Raw genomic sequence first — 17,120 nt, 5'->3', positions numbered from 1 at the left:
GTGCTGGTGCCATCTCGTGCTATGCCTGTGGCTGTATTTAATGTTACCTTAGTCCTGCCACTTAAAACTTTCTCTTGCAGTTTCGCTGAGTTTGTGTCAAACACCACCCTGACCATCTCATCTTCCTCTCCATAAGCACAGTCCTTCACCCGTGAATATTTACCCGTGGCAGTATGCTATTGGATTGCCGCTGACGGACGGCCTTATATGGGCAGGCACTGAATTACAAACGCCAGCGGCAGCCTGTCTATGAACTTAATTTAAAGTGTAGGTTTACATCGTGCTTTGTTTCAAGTAGCAGAACTCATGAATATGGTTGTATATGTCACTCGCCGCTTCTTATTGTTTCGCTGCCTTCTCAATTATATAATGCATGTTTTCTTCAGCGCTTTTGAGGTCTTCCTGGTTTTCTATGTACTGCGTGATTACGTGGGAGGCGTGATGATGTCACATGAAACTCCCCACGGCGTTGAAGCTCATCTCCATTACAGTAAATGGAGAAAACTGCTTCCAGTTATGACCATTACGCGTAGAATTTCGATATAAAACCTGCCCAACTTTTGTAAGGAAGCTGTAAGGAATGAACCTGCCAAATTTCAGCCTTCCACCCACACGGGAAGTTGGAGAATTAGTGATGAGTCAGTGAGTGAGTGAGTGAGTGAGTGAGGGCTTTGCCTTTTTTATATAGTATATATATATATATATATATATATATATATATATATATATATATATATATATATATATATATATATATATATATATATATATATATATCTACTGTATCTATATATCTATCTATCTTACACATACATATACATACACACATACATATATATATATATACACACATACATACACAGTTAGGTCCATAAATATTTAGACAGAGACAACTTTTTTCTAGTTTTGGTTCTGTACATTACCACAATGAATTTTAAATGAAACAACTCAGAACCAGTTGAAGTGCAGACTTTCAGCTTTAATTCAGTGGGTTTAACAAAAGGATTGTATAAAAATGTGAGGCAACTAAAGCATTTTTGAACACAATCCCTTCATTTCAGGGGCTCAAAAGTAATTGGACAATTGACTCAAAGGCTATTTCATGGGCAGGTGTGGGCAAGTCCGTTGTTATGTCATTATCAATTAAGCAGATAAAAGGCCTGGAGTTGATTTGAGTGGTACCCGGTAGGGTCTTCTGCTGTTGTAGCCCATCCGCCTCAAGGTTGTGCGTGTTGTGGCTTCACAAATGCTTTGCTGCATACCACGGTTGTAACGAGTGGTTATTTCAGTCAAAGTTGCTCTTCTATCAGCTTGAATCAGTCGGCCCATTCTCCTCTGACCTCTAGCATCAACAAGGCATTTTCGCCCACAGGACTGCCGCATACTGGATGTTTTTCCCTGTTCACACCATTCTTTGTAAACCCTAGAAATGGTTGTGCGTGAAAATCCCAGTAACTGAGCAGATTGTGAAATACTCAGACCGGCCCGCCTGGCACCAACAACCATGCCACGCTCAAAATTGCTTAAATCAACTTTCTTTCTCATTCTGACATTCAGTTTGGAGTTCAGGAGATTGTCTTGACCAGGACCACACCCCTAAATGCATTGAAGCAACTGCCATGTGATTAGATAATTGCATTGATGAGAAATTGAACAGGTGTTCCTAATAATCCTTTAGGTGAGTGTAGACTAACGTTAAAAAAAAAATTTTTGGAATGCAACGCAATCTACCTGCACTAATTTTGCGATCTACCGGTCGATCACGATCGACGCACTGGGCACCCCTGCAGTACAGTATACAGGTTTACCTTTACATTCTTTATTTTTAGGTAATGTATTAAGCTGAGCTTGAAATGAAATTAAAGTGTTTTGGGGGCATATTTAGGGTTTAAACTATGAAAATAGGCATTTTTTTTCAACCTCATCCAAAATTTGCAGTTTTTCATAATTCGCGGGTGCTCTAGGAACATAACCCCCACGAACTTTGGGGTTCTACTGTACTCAGACACTCTATAGAATATGTCAATATCTAAACTCAATCTACTTAAATATTAATAAACCACTATTTTGCCAATGTTGCAACTTTGGAAGTTAACTGTTTTATGAATCTTTTTCTTCTATAGACAGAAGGTTTCAGCTACAACAAACTTTTCTCACAATGTACTCCTCCTTTGATGTAATTAAAAATTCTGAAAATCTTTGTCTGCAGATAGGCAATTTCAAGATTTTTCGGTTATTGCGAATAAACTTAATTTTTCCTGTGCTCATCACCTGCAAGTGTTTTCTGTACAAATTTTTTTCTTAACATGTAGAGATCTCTCCTTGAAAATTATACACAATTGTATGATTGGGTGTTGTGTTACTAACCTAAGAGAAAACATTCATAAACAATGTTTTGACTATCCACTGCTGAACAAATGGCCTAACAAACAATTTTTTTAAAATATACAAATCACAAATCCACTAAATAACTTATTGTCAAAAATTGATTTCAGTGTGAAATATAAATATTGTTTAGCACTACTCAGTAAAACAGCATAATCAACAAATAGAACATTGCATATATTACAGCTGTAATAATTTAAAAAAAAAAAAAAACTACTCACATGGGATTTTTAACTTCCATCTTCATTTTCTGTTTTGGTGTCCGATCTCCATGACGAATTACAGCAATAACACAACGCAGCTCCATCCTGTATACACCAAAATACTTGTCACTTACTGTTAGTTGATTTATTAAGTTTTGCATAAAAATAAGACATTTATATTAGACAATCTTACCATTTCCTTTTCTTATCAAATCCCAAAACGCACTCATTCACTCTGCATATTAATTTCCTATTTTAAATTAGGTTATTATCATATTCTTATACCCCCTTCACTATGAACATTCTTCTGTTTGTTTTTTTCACTCCCAATATAGATTTGAGCAACACTTTTATTTCTTAATTACTTGCTTCCTCAGAATTTCCCTTTCAACTGTTTCCCTCTCCAACTATATAGTCATCCTCATGTGTATTAGTTCAATTTTATTTTACTTTACCTCACACACTGGAAGTTCAGTTCTGTTCTTTGGTACAATGTTAACGACTTGATGAATTTATCATTTTTACTGTATTTACACTGACTCTGAAAATGATCCTGATAATGTATGAAGAATTATATAAGCAATATATGATTCCACCTCAGTCCAAATGGCAGAAGATCTCTAAATTTGAGTTACAATACTCATTTTTAGAGTGAATATGCCCCAGCATGGCAGATCATAGACAAGAATTAATATTTATTTAACAGACTGAAATTCAGGTCCACCACATGCATATATAATATCATGTATCTCTATCATTGGATCATGTACAAATGACTGCATGAGTTTACACAAGGTTATACGTATCCTGAAATTTACAGGCAACTCTGTCATTGTGAGTCTTGTACAAGATAAGGAAGACAGCCATGGACCTATTGTCAATGAGTTTGTACAATGGTGTGATCACTCTAATTTACAACTTAATATATCTAAGGCACACAATATAGATTTCAGGGGCTCGCCACCACCCTCTGTCGCAACTTGGGGACTAATCAAAGGAGAGACAGTGGAGATGGAAGAGCAATACTAATATCTGGGAACAATTATTGATAACAAACTAAACATTGATCTTAACAAAGAGCAGATCTGTTAAAAAAAAAGGGCAGTAATGATTATTCTTTCTTAAGAAACTTAACTATTTTAAAGTGGACAAACCATAATGACACTTTTTTATAAGTCCTTTATTGAATCCATTGTTACATTTGCTTTTATCTATTGGCTTAGTAACCTCAGCAATAACAATATAAACCATCTTAACAACACTACAATAATTTGCAGTAAAATTATTTATTCACAACAGACCTCTGTCACTGAAATGTATTGCAAACAGAAAGAAAGCTAACTCAAAACTGTGAGACAGTAGCAATCCTCTTTGCTCTAAATTCCAGCTTTTGCCACCAGGCTACAGATTTAGGTTTCCAAAGGTAAAAGGCAACAGATGTAAGAACTCTTTTATTCCTAGAGCTATAAGCATTTTAAATTCTATTATTTGTATGGATGCTACTAAATGTTAAATTCTGCATTACCGCTGAAAGCAATTACACTTCTTTGTAGCAATCTTAAGTGTGTGTTTATGCAATAACATTGGTGGTCAGTTGTGTTTTTGTTTATCTATTGGATCTCTGTAACAATGTCTGCTGGTTTTGTACTTTCCTGTTGCTAACAAATTTCTCTCTGGGACAATAAAGTCTGCCTAACCTAACCTAATCTGGTAATAAAGATGTTACTCTTTCGCCTCTAATCAAATCATTACTCCTTAACAATAAACCTTGTGAAATTAATACCGAGAATACATTTAGAATTATATTCAGTTATTTTCAGCCTTCCTTGAATCTTGCATCTTCAAATATCTTGGAATACTTGTCTCCTTACATTCCCAATCATAAACTATGATGAATAAATTCTGCTTTGCTTGCTATTTTGAAAGTAAAACTTAAGAAAAATTGTGAAAATGCTTTTAGTTTCTATGCTTCAAAATTACAGAATTATCTATCTTTAGATATATGTCAGGACAGCATGGTAGAGTCTTAAGTCTTACTTTTTATCTGGCTTTTTGTTAAATGTGTGAGTAATCAGATTGTATTTTGTTTTTTCTTTTCGGCATCAGGTTGATGAAAAACAACACTGAGATCCTGCCCCTACTGACATCTGCACGGACTCTCTTTTATTATTATTTTTTGTATATTACATATTAGATATGAAATACACTGCCCAAATTTGGCCTGGGAAGGCTTTTGATTGCAGTGGTTTTTCTCTTCTGGAATTTTTTTCTCTTCCCACTGCCCATCTGATCCCAAGTGTATTTAGTTTATTTTATTATTGTTTTTCTGTGTTTCTACCTTCTAAAATTTGTAAAGAAAATACAATTACACTATATACTGGAAGGTGCAATATAAATAAATGTTGCTTTTGTTTTCTTTAAATGTATTTAATTGAACTAATTTTGAATTGACTATAATGGTGCAATGGTCTTTTAACTGTCCCTGGAGCTACAAAAAAATCTGTAAACTATGCTGTGTTATAATATGAAGTGTAATGTCACTATCTCTGTGCACACTGTTATGGATACATTCATACAGGCAGACCAAGCATGGTACACAGGGGCTCAGCATTTAGAATTGACAGCCAAGCATAGGACTAGATAGCCAAAGACAACTGGAGGATTGTATAGTCAGCCTAAAAGACAGAATAGTATACTTCTGTCCTTTGTCAGCACAAAATCTTCTTTCCTAGTTTGGAGAATGGGACAAACTGCAGTGTGAGCATTGTGCTATTCTTGTTGGAGGTGAGGTTTGAGTTTACTGTCCTTGTTTGGAGACCAGAGAGGGGCATTGTACTATTCCTGAGATAAAACTGAATCTTTACTTTCCTTGTTTGGAGACCAGAGAGGGCCCTGCACGTGGAGAAGACAGTATAAATACATGGAACAAGCACTCAAATACTTTGAAGCTGTCGGGCGGAAGAGTATGTCATCTGTCCGGAAAATCCTTTCAGCGTGGTGACGAAATATGGCAGACTGCATAGATCAAGACTCCCCCACCTCGATAGAGTCTGTCATAAGCTTCCCGTCTGTAACCGCGTAAAACGGTCAGTAAAGTAAGCTAAAGTATATATGTTTTTCTCATGTGATTTTTGTACCGCCGTAATCACGATGGGAGGGATATCACCTTTTCTATCATATTTCTATATTTTTCGGTTACTTAACATGCTGCAATTTCAAAAGAACATATTTTCGGAGAGCTAATGCCTCCTAAGGAAACATGCTTTAGCAATTATTGTGGCCAGATATGTGATATGAGATATGAAGCAGCAGTGCTATCCATTGTGCCACTGTGCCTCAAACAACAAGACTCGGAAAGAATGAATACCATAAACGAAACACAATAAACAGCCACAAACTAGCAATAAGTAAATAAAATATAGATCAATGAGCTCACAGAGTTCCACTCTTGCTGCACACATTGGCCAGGCCACAAAGCAACAGCATGAAACATGCTCATTCAATTGTTGAAAGTCGTGGCATCAGCGCAGCAGGCATTATGTTTTTTGTTTCACGTAAATCTGTGCACATGTTTTGCACCATCTTCTTCCATTAGGAAAAAGAAAATGCCCTGAAAATAGTAGTGTCACAGAAATCAGTAATAAATATCCAATAGCAGTATAAGTATCCATTGACATAAGTCTTATCTAGTAATTGCCAATCATGTGCATGTTGGTGGTCCATAGCTGGTGTATTATCTTATTTCTGACCTAATGCACCACGTGTGTTCCAAACAAAACCAATACAGTACACATCTAATACATATATGTATTAACAGCTACGATAGACAGATATGTTAAATATATACATATGTACTCCTTATTTTTAATGTTAATGTGTAGTGTATTTACTGAGAAAAAAAGAACACTGTACTGTATAATATTTTTCTACCAGACTAATAGAGTAATGGCCACCAGCACCTTGCATTCAGTCTTGTTCACTCATGTCTCCTGCGTCTATTTCATAGCTCCTGTATTTTCATAAAGACAAGTGCATCATGGCCCTTAAACATCTCAAGCTTAAAATTAGGTGTGATGAACAGTGCAGAACATCAGCAAAGAAAAGAAGGAAGTGTAAAGACGTGTAAGGACACTGATCCCCCTTCAATGCAAAGTGGATGAGTAGCATTTCTCGAGGTTAACAGCTGATCAGGGTCCTTTCTTGATGAGATAATAAACAGTTCTTTCAAGAACCATTATATAGCTGCTTATTGCATTGTATCAACCCCCAGCTCATCCTCTTCGTCTTGAAGTGCGATCACTGTCAAGAGTTTGAGCAAAAGTTTTCACATCACATGGCTTCCCCCTGCAGAGAGGCACACCTGTCACAGGTCGAGCTGCTACACAAACTTAAGAAGTTACCAAACAATATGAAAGTGACAAAGCAATGAATATTTCTACACTTTACCTTGGCTGGTCCCACTATATAACAACAATTATAAAAAAATAGGAGTTTGATATTATTGCATCTTATACTTTAAATCATATTGACCTCTTCCCTATAATTATTGATATACAGTGGTACCTTGTTATACGTCTGCTTTGGAATAAGTCCAACTTGGTATACGTCCTGTTTTGACACGAAAAATTTTGCTTGGTATACGACCTTTGTTTGGAATACGACTCGCGTGCTAACCTTGTTTATCTCTCTCGAAACAATGCCACGACTGCCCACGAGCGTTAGTGTGCCAGTTGCTAGCATTCAGTGAACAACCTGCACTATAACTCTGTGTGAACTTTCACGTGTGTGATATAGCGGGTCCACAGCTCCTGTCAAAGTCCAACTTTAAAATAAATAATCACCGCGCTCGCAGCTTGGTGAGGGGGCGTGGTGGTTATGTGGCTGAAGGTTGTCAGGGCGATTAGCGATGTGGGCGTTTCTCACCAAAGTGCACTTGTGAGGGACCGTCCGCATTCATGATTGTTCCTGGGGCTGCTTATCTTGATAAACAGAAGCGCGAGTCAGCTAGAAGGGGAGTAAAAAAGAACGGACGGGAGGTTGAGTGAGTGAGTGAGAGAGAGAGCGAGCGAGGGAGCGAAGTAGGCAGAGTTAACGTCAGCTGCAAGTAGGGTGACTCCCCTTTTGGGAAGCAGGGGGGCCACCAGGTAAAAAGGCACCAGGCTTCTTCTTGTTTTTTTATTTTTAAAGAATGCTTCCTGCTCTATTTTAACTTTGTTGTTTTTAAGAAGACTTTTTTCTATTGTTTTTAACCTCCACATTTCACTTCTGATTTTATGGATTATTTATTGGAACTTTGAAGACTGCACTTTAATTTGAACACCTTGTTTTGTTAATTGTTTTAATAAAAGCACTTTGCACTTTTTCACCATCCCCTTGCTTTATCGATGAGGTTAGCAGTGTGGCACATTACCGACGGTGTAGGGTTCAAGGGCTCCCTGGCAGCAGATGGGAGCATACAGCAAACCTGCATCGTCACGACGTGATTTTGTGTTTTTTTCATGTAAATGTGAATTGATTGTCGAAAAGTATGAAGGTGGCATGTGTATCCGGGACATGGCTGTTGCATACCGTTTGCCGAGAATGACGGTATTTACGATTGTGAAAAACAAAGATGTTATTAAAAAGTAAAGTGAGGTAAAATTTTCATTTATTTCATCTAATTGCTTTTGTATTTACGTATTTTAGTATTAAGCAGTGTTTAAATTATTTTATACAACCCCATCAATGTATAATATGCCAATAGCAATAGGATTTTTTTTTTTCATGGGAACGGATTAATCATTTTCCCATTATTTCTTATGGGAAAAATTTGTTTGGTATACATCCTGTTTGGTATAAGTCCAAGGGTCTGGAACGAATTAAGGACGTATACCAAGGTTCCACTGTATGTCCATATTTATCTTGGACCCAGTGCAGAAAGTAACCTATACACAAACTGATGGATACCTGTACTCGTGATATTCTCATTAAACAGAGTCTATATAGAACTGACTGAAGTCAAATATAGTCTTTTGTTCCTGGCTAGAATGAAAGTAACGATTACTACCTCTACAGAGGAAGCAGCTAGCATGATTCATTCCAACATGAAATGACTGTTCTAAATGCATGAGCCACATACTGTATGTGAAATGAAATGAAGAATGTTTGAAATGTATGAAGACTTGGTAAAGTAATTTTTGTTTACAACTTGTACCACTTTGAATATAACATGTACGTGGCTAAACCACCTCTCTCTCCTTTTTTACATAAATATATTTTTTATATATACAGTAATACCTTGTGTAACACTAATTTATTAAGGATGTGTTTTGCTATAACACAGCTTTTAATTTTAAAACATCCGAAAGCCAAAACCGGCCACAACCCCATCAATGTATAATATCCTCACCCTTCATATTTGAAAAAAAGCTGTTAGCAGCTACTGTTTTGAGGCAGAGGTGCAAATGAGTTGCCCTTGCAGGACACCGCCAGTGTAGCTCTACCTTACAGACCTCATTTTAATTTTAGCCTAATTAGAAGATAGTGGTTTCTTCTCTAGCCACTCACGGTTGTGTCTATTATGTCTTGCAGCTTATGTTTACACGGTCATTACATTCCATAATGAATTATGAGTGGAAAGAGGAAGTACCAGCAAGATAGTGAACAAAACAAATGTAAATGGTTAACATTTGAACAAAAACTTCTTTTTTGCAAATACAGAACATCATAATTGTATGAATGAACCGTAAGTGCAAACCCTTGTTAAAAATAAAAATACAGATTAACCACTTCATAATATGTGACAAATGTGACTTTAAAACAAAGAAATACTTCCATGAATCATGTGGAATGTCTTTTAATGATATGAAGACTGCAATATAAAAAAAATCTGCCAAGTCAAATGGCTGTTCAAACTAAAGCAGTTAGCCTCTGGAAATGGGTAAAAGCAAACAAAAAAGAAGGAAACACTACTGAAACTTTCTCTGCAAGTCAGAGATGAAGATTTCCCAGTGAGTTAAAATATATTGTTAAAAAAGGAGGAGTAGCAGAAAATACTCAACTGTTATAAATGAAAATCAAAGATGTCCTATACTTATACCAACTGGTGAAGGCTCTCTAAGTGAGCAGCAAGGCTCTCCATAGCAAGTCCATAATTCTATTTCTAGATGGGCTTGCTCACAACAGCAATTCGAGATTCTTATTGTAGTTGTCTTTATGTCAAGAAGATTAAACTACACTTAATGTAATTTCTTTTTTAACTTAAGACTAAAGATTTAGGATTAATCTGGTGAGAATCGCTCACGTACTGAAGAGTCTAAAGCTGCAGGTGGAAGCTGCCGCTGCACTTTCAGTGGCATTACACATATACTTTGTCAGTATGCCTGTGTCAATCAAACACAGGAAACTCTGCAGTCTATTTGTGACTTTACACTGTAGGAAAATAAGCAAATAAATCAAGATAAATTCAATGTGGCTTTTATATAAGTAACAAATACATTTTTTTTTATATAAAGACCATCACAAAACATAATCAAAAACAGAACTTTGCACGATACATTGGCGAGCTTGGCATGCCTTGCTCATCCTCATCTGAGTTCACCTCTGTTATAGCATGTCTTTATTTGAAAGCAGCAGTGTCAACACGGGGGTTGGGGGGTTTTGGAACGTGAACATGACCGAGAGAACAAAACTGAATAAAAAAAAAAAATGCTAACCTTTACAAGTACTACAAATTTACACCAGCTGTTACAGACTTATATCAAATGTATGTTTTAATTGTATAATAGTAACAATAACAGCAGCTAACTACTCAAAACGTTAATTCTGGGAAGCAGCCAGGATCGAACCCGTGACCTTTTGATTATGAGTCAGCAGTTCTTCCCACTATACCATCAAAGCAGTCGTGTCGGCATCATACCCTAACCTGATTTCATTTTCTTTGGTTATATTCATCAATAAAAGCGCACTTGTTTTGTTGTACATGTACCTTTTTTGAAAGTGTTTATTTGATATTTGGACTTCAGTCTTCACATATTATAAACTTCATGTCAAAATTTTGTCGTTAGTACTAAAACATGAAAAAAGTTTGTTTTAGGTATGTTTTCAACATTTCTTGCATTTCCTGTCATCCTACACTTACACAGATCGTTGTAGACACGGAACACCCATGAAATGCATGTGTTCCAAATAATGATATATTATTTACCTTATACAACTACAGGCACACCACACCGAGATAAACAAAGTTTGAGCTGGGAGAGGTTTTTGCCCAAGTTCCATTGGTAGGGAGGATGGGACAGCAGTATGCTCACTGCTTATGCTGACTGACACATTTATAAAACCAAACACTCTGATGGAGAGGTGTGAAGAAATTTAAGGTGGGACAGGATTACGAGTTTTTCTGTAGGTTTCAGGGATTCTAGTGTTAAGCTAACAAGACTATTGTTAACTAAGTAGCAATTTCAAATTCATCTTTATTGTTTCTTTTTCTAATTGAAAAGCTGAGTCACGTAAAACAAGCTTGCGGTCCAAACTCAAATGGTACCCATTTTAATTAAAGTACAAAATAAAACAGTCTGAATTCATTAAAGGAGTTTTTCTTGCCATTTGTTTAACTGTGCATGATGACTTCTCCAACTCCTTCTTCTCAGTTTATTATTCCATTTTCTTTAACGTTAAACCTTGACATGCTTTGTTTACACTATAGGAAGTTTGCTGGGAAAGAACAAAAAAAAAAAAAACTGTCATGGCTCAATTACGGAAATATCTTGTGAAAAGGAGTATGTCAACTAAATTAAGGTAAAGCCTAAAAAAGCATGCACTGAAAACATCAGCTTTTTTGTGGAAATCAGCCAATTTAGATCAGCAGCTGATTGATTGGAGCCTCTCTAGTGAATACACATATAAACCTATTACACATATTTTTGGAAAATCACTGCACGCTGCAGAAGTTCCGAAGGGCTGGAAAATATTATCCCACTATATTAAAAGCGTGATTGGACAGATCCAAGTAACTACAGGCCAGTAAGCAATCAGTGAGTAAAATGGAACTAAGTCACTAGCAGTACCTGGTTTAGTCAGGGCCTTGTTCCTTCTACCAATTCATTATACTTTTACACGATGGGGTGGGGGGGCTTGTCCTGGGTGGTCAGAACATGTGTATGTATGATCTTTAAGGAGGAGGGTTTGAAGCTCTGAGCACTGTTGGAAAAGGCCCAATTCAAGCACTGCCCATAAAACAAGCACAACCACAATGACACTTTCTCTCTTCTCATTCAAACTTACTGCATGATGTTCTGATCAGGCTACCTTCCCTCAACTATCAGTGAACTCCTGCTAAACTACTTGTAGCTAAGAACAGGAATCTCAGGCATGCAAGATTTAAAAAAAAAAGTGACATCTGCAGTTTGGCACTTTGAGGAACTTTCTGCAAATGTTTGGAGCCAATCAACAATGTTTATTTACATCAATGATGTGTCCAATTAATTGTGAAGGATGATATCATCAACCATTGGTTCAACCCTAGCAAATATCTGTACATCTGCATTATATTGCTTTCATTTCAGTTTTTTTAAGGGTGGGGAAAATTATTCAATTGCAAAGTAACTCTAGTTAAACCCAAAGTCGACAACACAGAATTTTAATGCAAAACATATTTGCACTGGTTCCTAATATAAGCACTCATAAAATTATAATGTCTAGAGATTTTGATTACATTTTAAATGCAGACTAAGATAGGCCCTCAACTAGAACTACTACAAAATCTAAAACTGCAAAGATAATATCATGATATACTGTGGATAATCTATTAGATTGTAATGGAAGGATTTTTCTAAAGAGAGGGGGGGGATCAAGAGAGCAGATGGGCGTTGGTCGCTCAGCGCAAAAACCAGCTTCAAGAAGGAAAAGTACTGGGAATATAGCCAGAGGGTCATACTGACTTGTTTTTCACTTCAAGGGGCTTCACTACACTATTTTTGTGTGCCTCCTGGTACCAGGTGTCGTCATCATCAGGACCAAGTGCAAAACAACACCGCGTCCCGTGGAAAGGTGTGTGTGCTGAAACTAATCACTTCTGTATACACTGCTTACACGTAAGCCGCTTTGGGCAAGGACGCTCAATTAGTATATAAGGGAAGGTTCCGCCCTCAGTTTCTTTGGAGGCTCAACCGTGGGGACAGCGCGCACCGCCCGGTAAATTGGAAAGGCAAAATGGGTTGGTCCTTTGACAAGACTGACAAGTGGGCCCCCTCAGTCTACTGGTCTGGGATGATGGCTCTATGTCTTTTTGTATGTCTGTAAGTATTGTTTTGTTTTGTATGTCTGCATTATATGTGTTTGATTATTATAGTTGATTAAGTAAATAAAATAGAAGTATTGGACCTCTTCTCTCCGATTCTTTGCCTACTTATGTTCATATCCCTGGAACCATTTTCCCGTAACAAAACATTTTGGCGTCACTTGCAGGATTTTGGGGAATCTGGTAAAATATTGAACTATTGAGTGAGGCAAAAAGAAATCAGAGATGTCAAAGAAAAAGGATAAAGACCATGAGGCAGCTCCTTTACCTCTTCCCGGTTGGGAGGAAACGGTGTGGGAATACTGCGCTAGAGAATTGAGACATGGGGGAGGGGGGGATTAGCACAATATTGGCAAAGTTTGGGCCCCCCAACACCAGTGAATGTACTAGCCGCGCTTAAGAAAATGCAAATGGACTTGGTGGGTGCGTTAGGGCGGGCCTCGATGGCCGAATCCCAGGTAGCTGTATTATTGCCGCGGGTACAGCGGGCCGAGGGGATGACGGAAAAGGTAGCCTTATGCATAGCCAAGATAAATACCTGGCTAAAAATTTGCGAGCAGCTAGCAGTACACGTAGCAATGTATAAAGAGAATGCCATATAGATTAAGCAACGATCGCTCAGTGTTAAAGTGTGTGGTGGCGCAGTAGTTAGCACTTATGCCATGATTCGAGTTTATTTGTGATTTATGTTGAAGCTTACATGTTGTTTGTTTTGAGTTAATATTCTCAATGACAGTTTAGTCTTTTGACGAGTGCCGTCTTGCTGTAGTATCGAACCGCGTGATTTCTTGATAGTTGGATTTGCCCTAATTGTCGCAGGAATGGATCGCCACGGAAGCAATTCCTCGTTGTCGCCGAGTCATTTCGCCAATGGAGTCTCCTTGATCTAGAAACCAGCGCCGTTTCGAGCTGAGTAGAATCGTGTTAGAGTTAACATCCGTTAACGTCATGAGAGGCTGTTTTATATTATAGTCTGATAAGTAAAGCAGCCTTCAGAAAAATGTAGGAGGATAGCACCAAAAAGAATAACAAGCGTTGAGAAGAATATAATGCGCGAAAAAGAAAAAGTGCACTGTATTTAACATCAAAGGTACCTGGCCGCTAATGTTTGTGTATATGAATATGTCTGTGCTGAACTTATTCAATGTGTGTGCCTGTATACTATGTGTATGCCTGAGCATTAATTGTTCTCTGTGTGTGTGTAAATATGTTTGTGCTAAAAATGTGTGAGCGTGCCTGTTGTTTGTTCTGTGGGTGCGTACGTGTGTTTGGGAGTAAGAAAGCAAAAACATGGAGACTTCTGGGTAATGTAGTTCAACTATGATTTGCTGAAGCTGCCGTGTGCATATAAACGCCCAGAGCTCTGAGTAAATATGGGTTAAAATAAATGTGAGTATGAGTAACATTTGATAAAATGAAGAATGCAATCACTTTAGTAATAAGTGATAATAAGTAACAAAACTGAGTAAAGTTGAATGTGTTAAAACAATGGTTTTGGGTGATTTTGTGTATGTTATATAGTGTATTAGAGGGATCCCTATGTGTGTGTATGTTAAATAGGTTTCAGTGTGCTTAAAAGAATGTGTAAAAATATGTGTTGTTTGCAAGAATTAAATAATTGGTGGTATTGTGAATGTAAATGTTGAAATTAAAAGAGCTCTTAATTCTAAATTAAAAAAAAGATTTGAACAGGTGGTGTAAAAAGGTCTCCAGATTAAGCATATTATATGAGCACCCCTTTTATTTGAGTACTGGCCAGACTCTGATAAAAGGGAGGATTTTAATTAAAATGAGTAAATTTCGATTGAAGGAGACATTCTTTTACCAAAATGAAGCAGGTTATTGGTAATACTCCTTTCAAAGCCTATGTTGATTAGTGCTGCTTAGAAAACAAAATTTACTGTATATTGGAGAGGCAGAGCACAAGGAAAGCTGCTATAATGTGAGGGTTACTTGTATGTGGTAATGAAGGTAAGTGTAAGTGACAATATGGTGTGCATTTGTTTGGTGATGGTCAAATGCGACAATGGGTATGAAGAATGGCATGTGGCAGTATAAAAACAGCCAATGCCAAACTGTAAGTGAAAGAAAGGGAATAAGGAGGGTTAACTAAGAGGAAAACAGACTGTACTCTTTGGAGTCAACATTCTGAAAACGTGTAATAAAACATCTGGAAGATAACAATGAAAGAATGTGCAAGATCAACTGTCTTTGACAGAAGGTTATGGGGAAAAGAAAATCAGTGTATATAATTGAAGTAGATTTGAAGTATTTTCTTAGTTTACCTGATAAACAAGTGGGTTCTTCATTCTAAATATGGGTAGAAATGTGCAAATTTCTTAGAGGGCTTTATAGTAAATAAAGACACATTTTGCATTATAGGGCATTTTGATATATTGATTTCTTTCCTCATTTCCTTTGTGTGTAATATTGACATGTTTGTGTGAAATACAGTGGAATACTGGGATCACAACAAAACTAATGGAAGGCTCACTTTTATACATGTATAGAAACTTTAAAATGAACACCTTGTGTAAAAAGAAAAATGTTTTTAGGACTTTGCATAACTGAACAATGGTTTGTGATTAGATACATGGGGAAGAAGTGTGGAGCCTAACCTTTTGTTATTCAATGTCACCAAGGAAAAGATTGAGAATTTACCCGTCTTAGATTGTGGATTTCTTTCTTGACTCTGCTTGATATATTATGTTTAATTTTGTTTAAATTTTACATTTTGAAACCAGTTTAAATCTTGGAACAAATGCAGATAATTTGAATATTATGTCAATATTATTGGGACCAATTTTTGTAATGATTTATTATTGAGTACTTTTCCTTTTGTAATACATTGATTGATTTTATTTTAATAATGACTTGGGACATGTTTTTTAATTGAGTGGAAATTGCAACCGCAGCCAAACTGGAAACAGCTATAAAGGAGGACTTGAACTTTGTGCTTATCAATTTAAACTTTTACTCTGACTGTTTAAAGACAAATTGACTCAGACAAGCACAGACTGGCTTGAAATGACCGTTTGTTTCACTGCTAGCAATATTTTTAATAGGGGTACCCCCAACGAAACAGATCTGACATCTTATGACATATTGTTTTTTGGATCCATAAGTAGCTACCGATGAAGAAAAAATATGCTGACTATTTAAATGAGCGTTTTTAAGTCTTTACATCTGCAGGTGAAAGCTGTTTTTTCCTAGTGCATCGTAGATGACAGCATTTGAAGTTGAACCAGAGATTGGGCTGCAGATAAACTAATTATCTGACTCCAAGGAGAACCCAGCCATACCAAAGAGGGAATCAAGTCATGAATCAGGCCATCGATCAGCTGACTACTGGACAACGCACTATGATTCCAGTTCCAGACATCATGGATACCTGCTGCCAAGAGCTCAACTATGCTGGTGATGTTTGAGCCCAAAAGATCATCGTGGATTCCGAATCATAGATGACATCTGCCTACTTGGGTCCTTTTTGCTTGGGATGTTGGACCCCAACACCTGCTTTGGTCCTTATTAGAGAAGAAAATCTGTCACACTTTTACTCTGCAGGGCTCAATGTTCTTGCTGGAGCCTACTTTGACTGTCCACTTGTTTGACAAATGGCAACATCTTTTGGGTTAAAAGTATTTGAACTGTGAAAGATATAGAAGGGAAAGCTAATTATTTGTAGACAAAGCAGAATATAGGGATTCCTAAATAACATGTATTTAATGAATGCTTGTATTAATTCATAGTGGTTATTTTTATGAGATAATAAGTCACCTTTAAGGACCAATGATTTGGTTATTTGTAAAGCTAATCAGAATTGAATTTTAATCTAACATAAGGGATCTATTAGAGATTGTTAAGTGATTGTCATTGAAGGGACAATGCACTATTACTAGTCAGGGTCAGTCCAGTTTAGATATTCTAGGTTATTGATTGATTGTAGTGTTATAGCAAATAATGTAGAACTTTACATTTAGGTACATTTAATTAATTGAAAAGAATAATAGTAAGCATATGGGATGACACACATGACTAGTACTTTGGGGATAAGGGACACATACTATAGATCAGGACATCTATAGCTTTTAGAAGAGGATAAAACAGTTTAAGCTAGCATGTTGATGGTGATACAGATCAAATGATTAACATCATGGCTTGATGAGTATATGTTATGGAAATCAGTGAAATGAAGTAATAATTTGGCCCATAGGAGATGGAGTGTCTTATACATACAGTGGTGAGTGTGAGGT

At 36.8% G+C, this 17,120-nt stretch overlaps 1 protein-coding gene across 1 annotated transcript in view; it reads right to left on the bottom strand.

Annotated features, from left to right (window-relative positions):
• LOC120541445 (inositol hexakisphosphate and diphosphoinositol-pentakisphosphate kinase 2-like) overlaps positions 1 to 17,120 on the bottom strand; it is a 267,227-nt gene that overhangs the window by 148,519 nt on the left and 101,588 nt on the right. The window contains 1 exon segment of the mRNA XM_039773073.1: positions 2,607 to 2,693. Coding sequence (XP_039629007.1) covers positions 2,607 to 2,693 — 87 coding nt within the window.

This window comes from Polypterus senegalus, chromosome 12 (genome assembly GCF_016835505.1).
Source record: "Polypterus senegalus isolate Bchr_013 chromosome 12, ASM1683550v1, whole genome shotgun sequence".
NCBI lineage: Eukaryota > Metazoa > Chordata > Cladistia > Polypteriformes > Polypteridae > Polypterus > Polypterus senegalus.
This window is presented reverse-complemented; position numbering and strand designations above follow the sequence as displayed.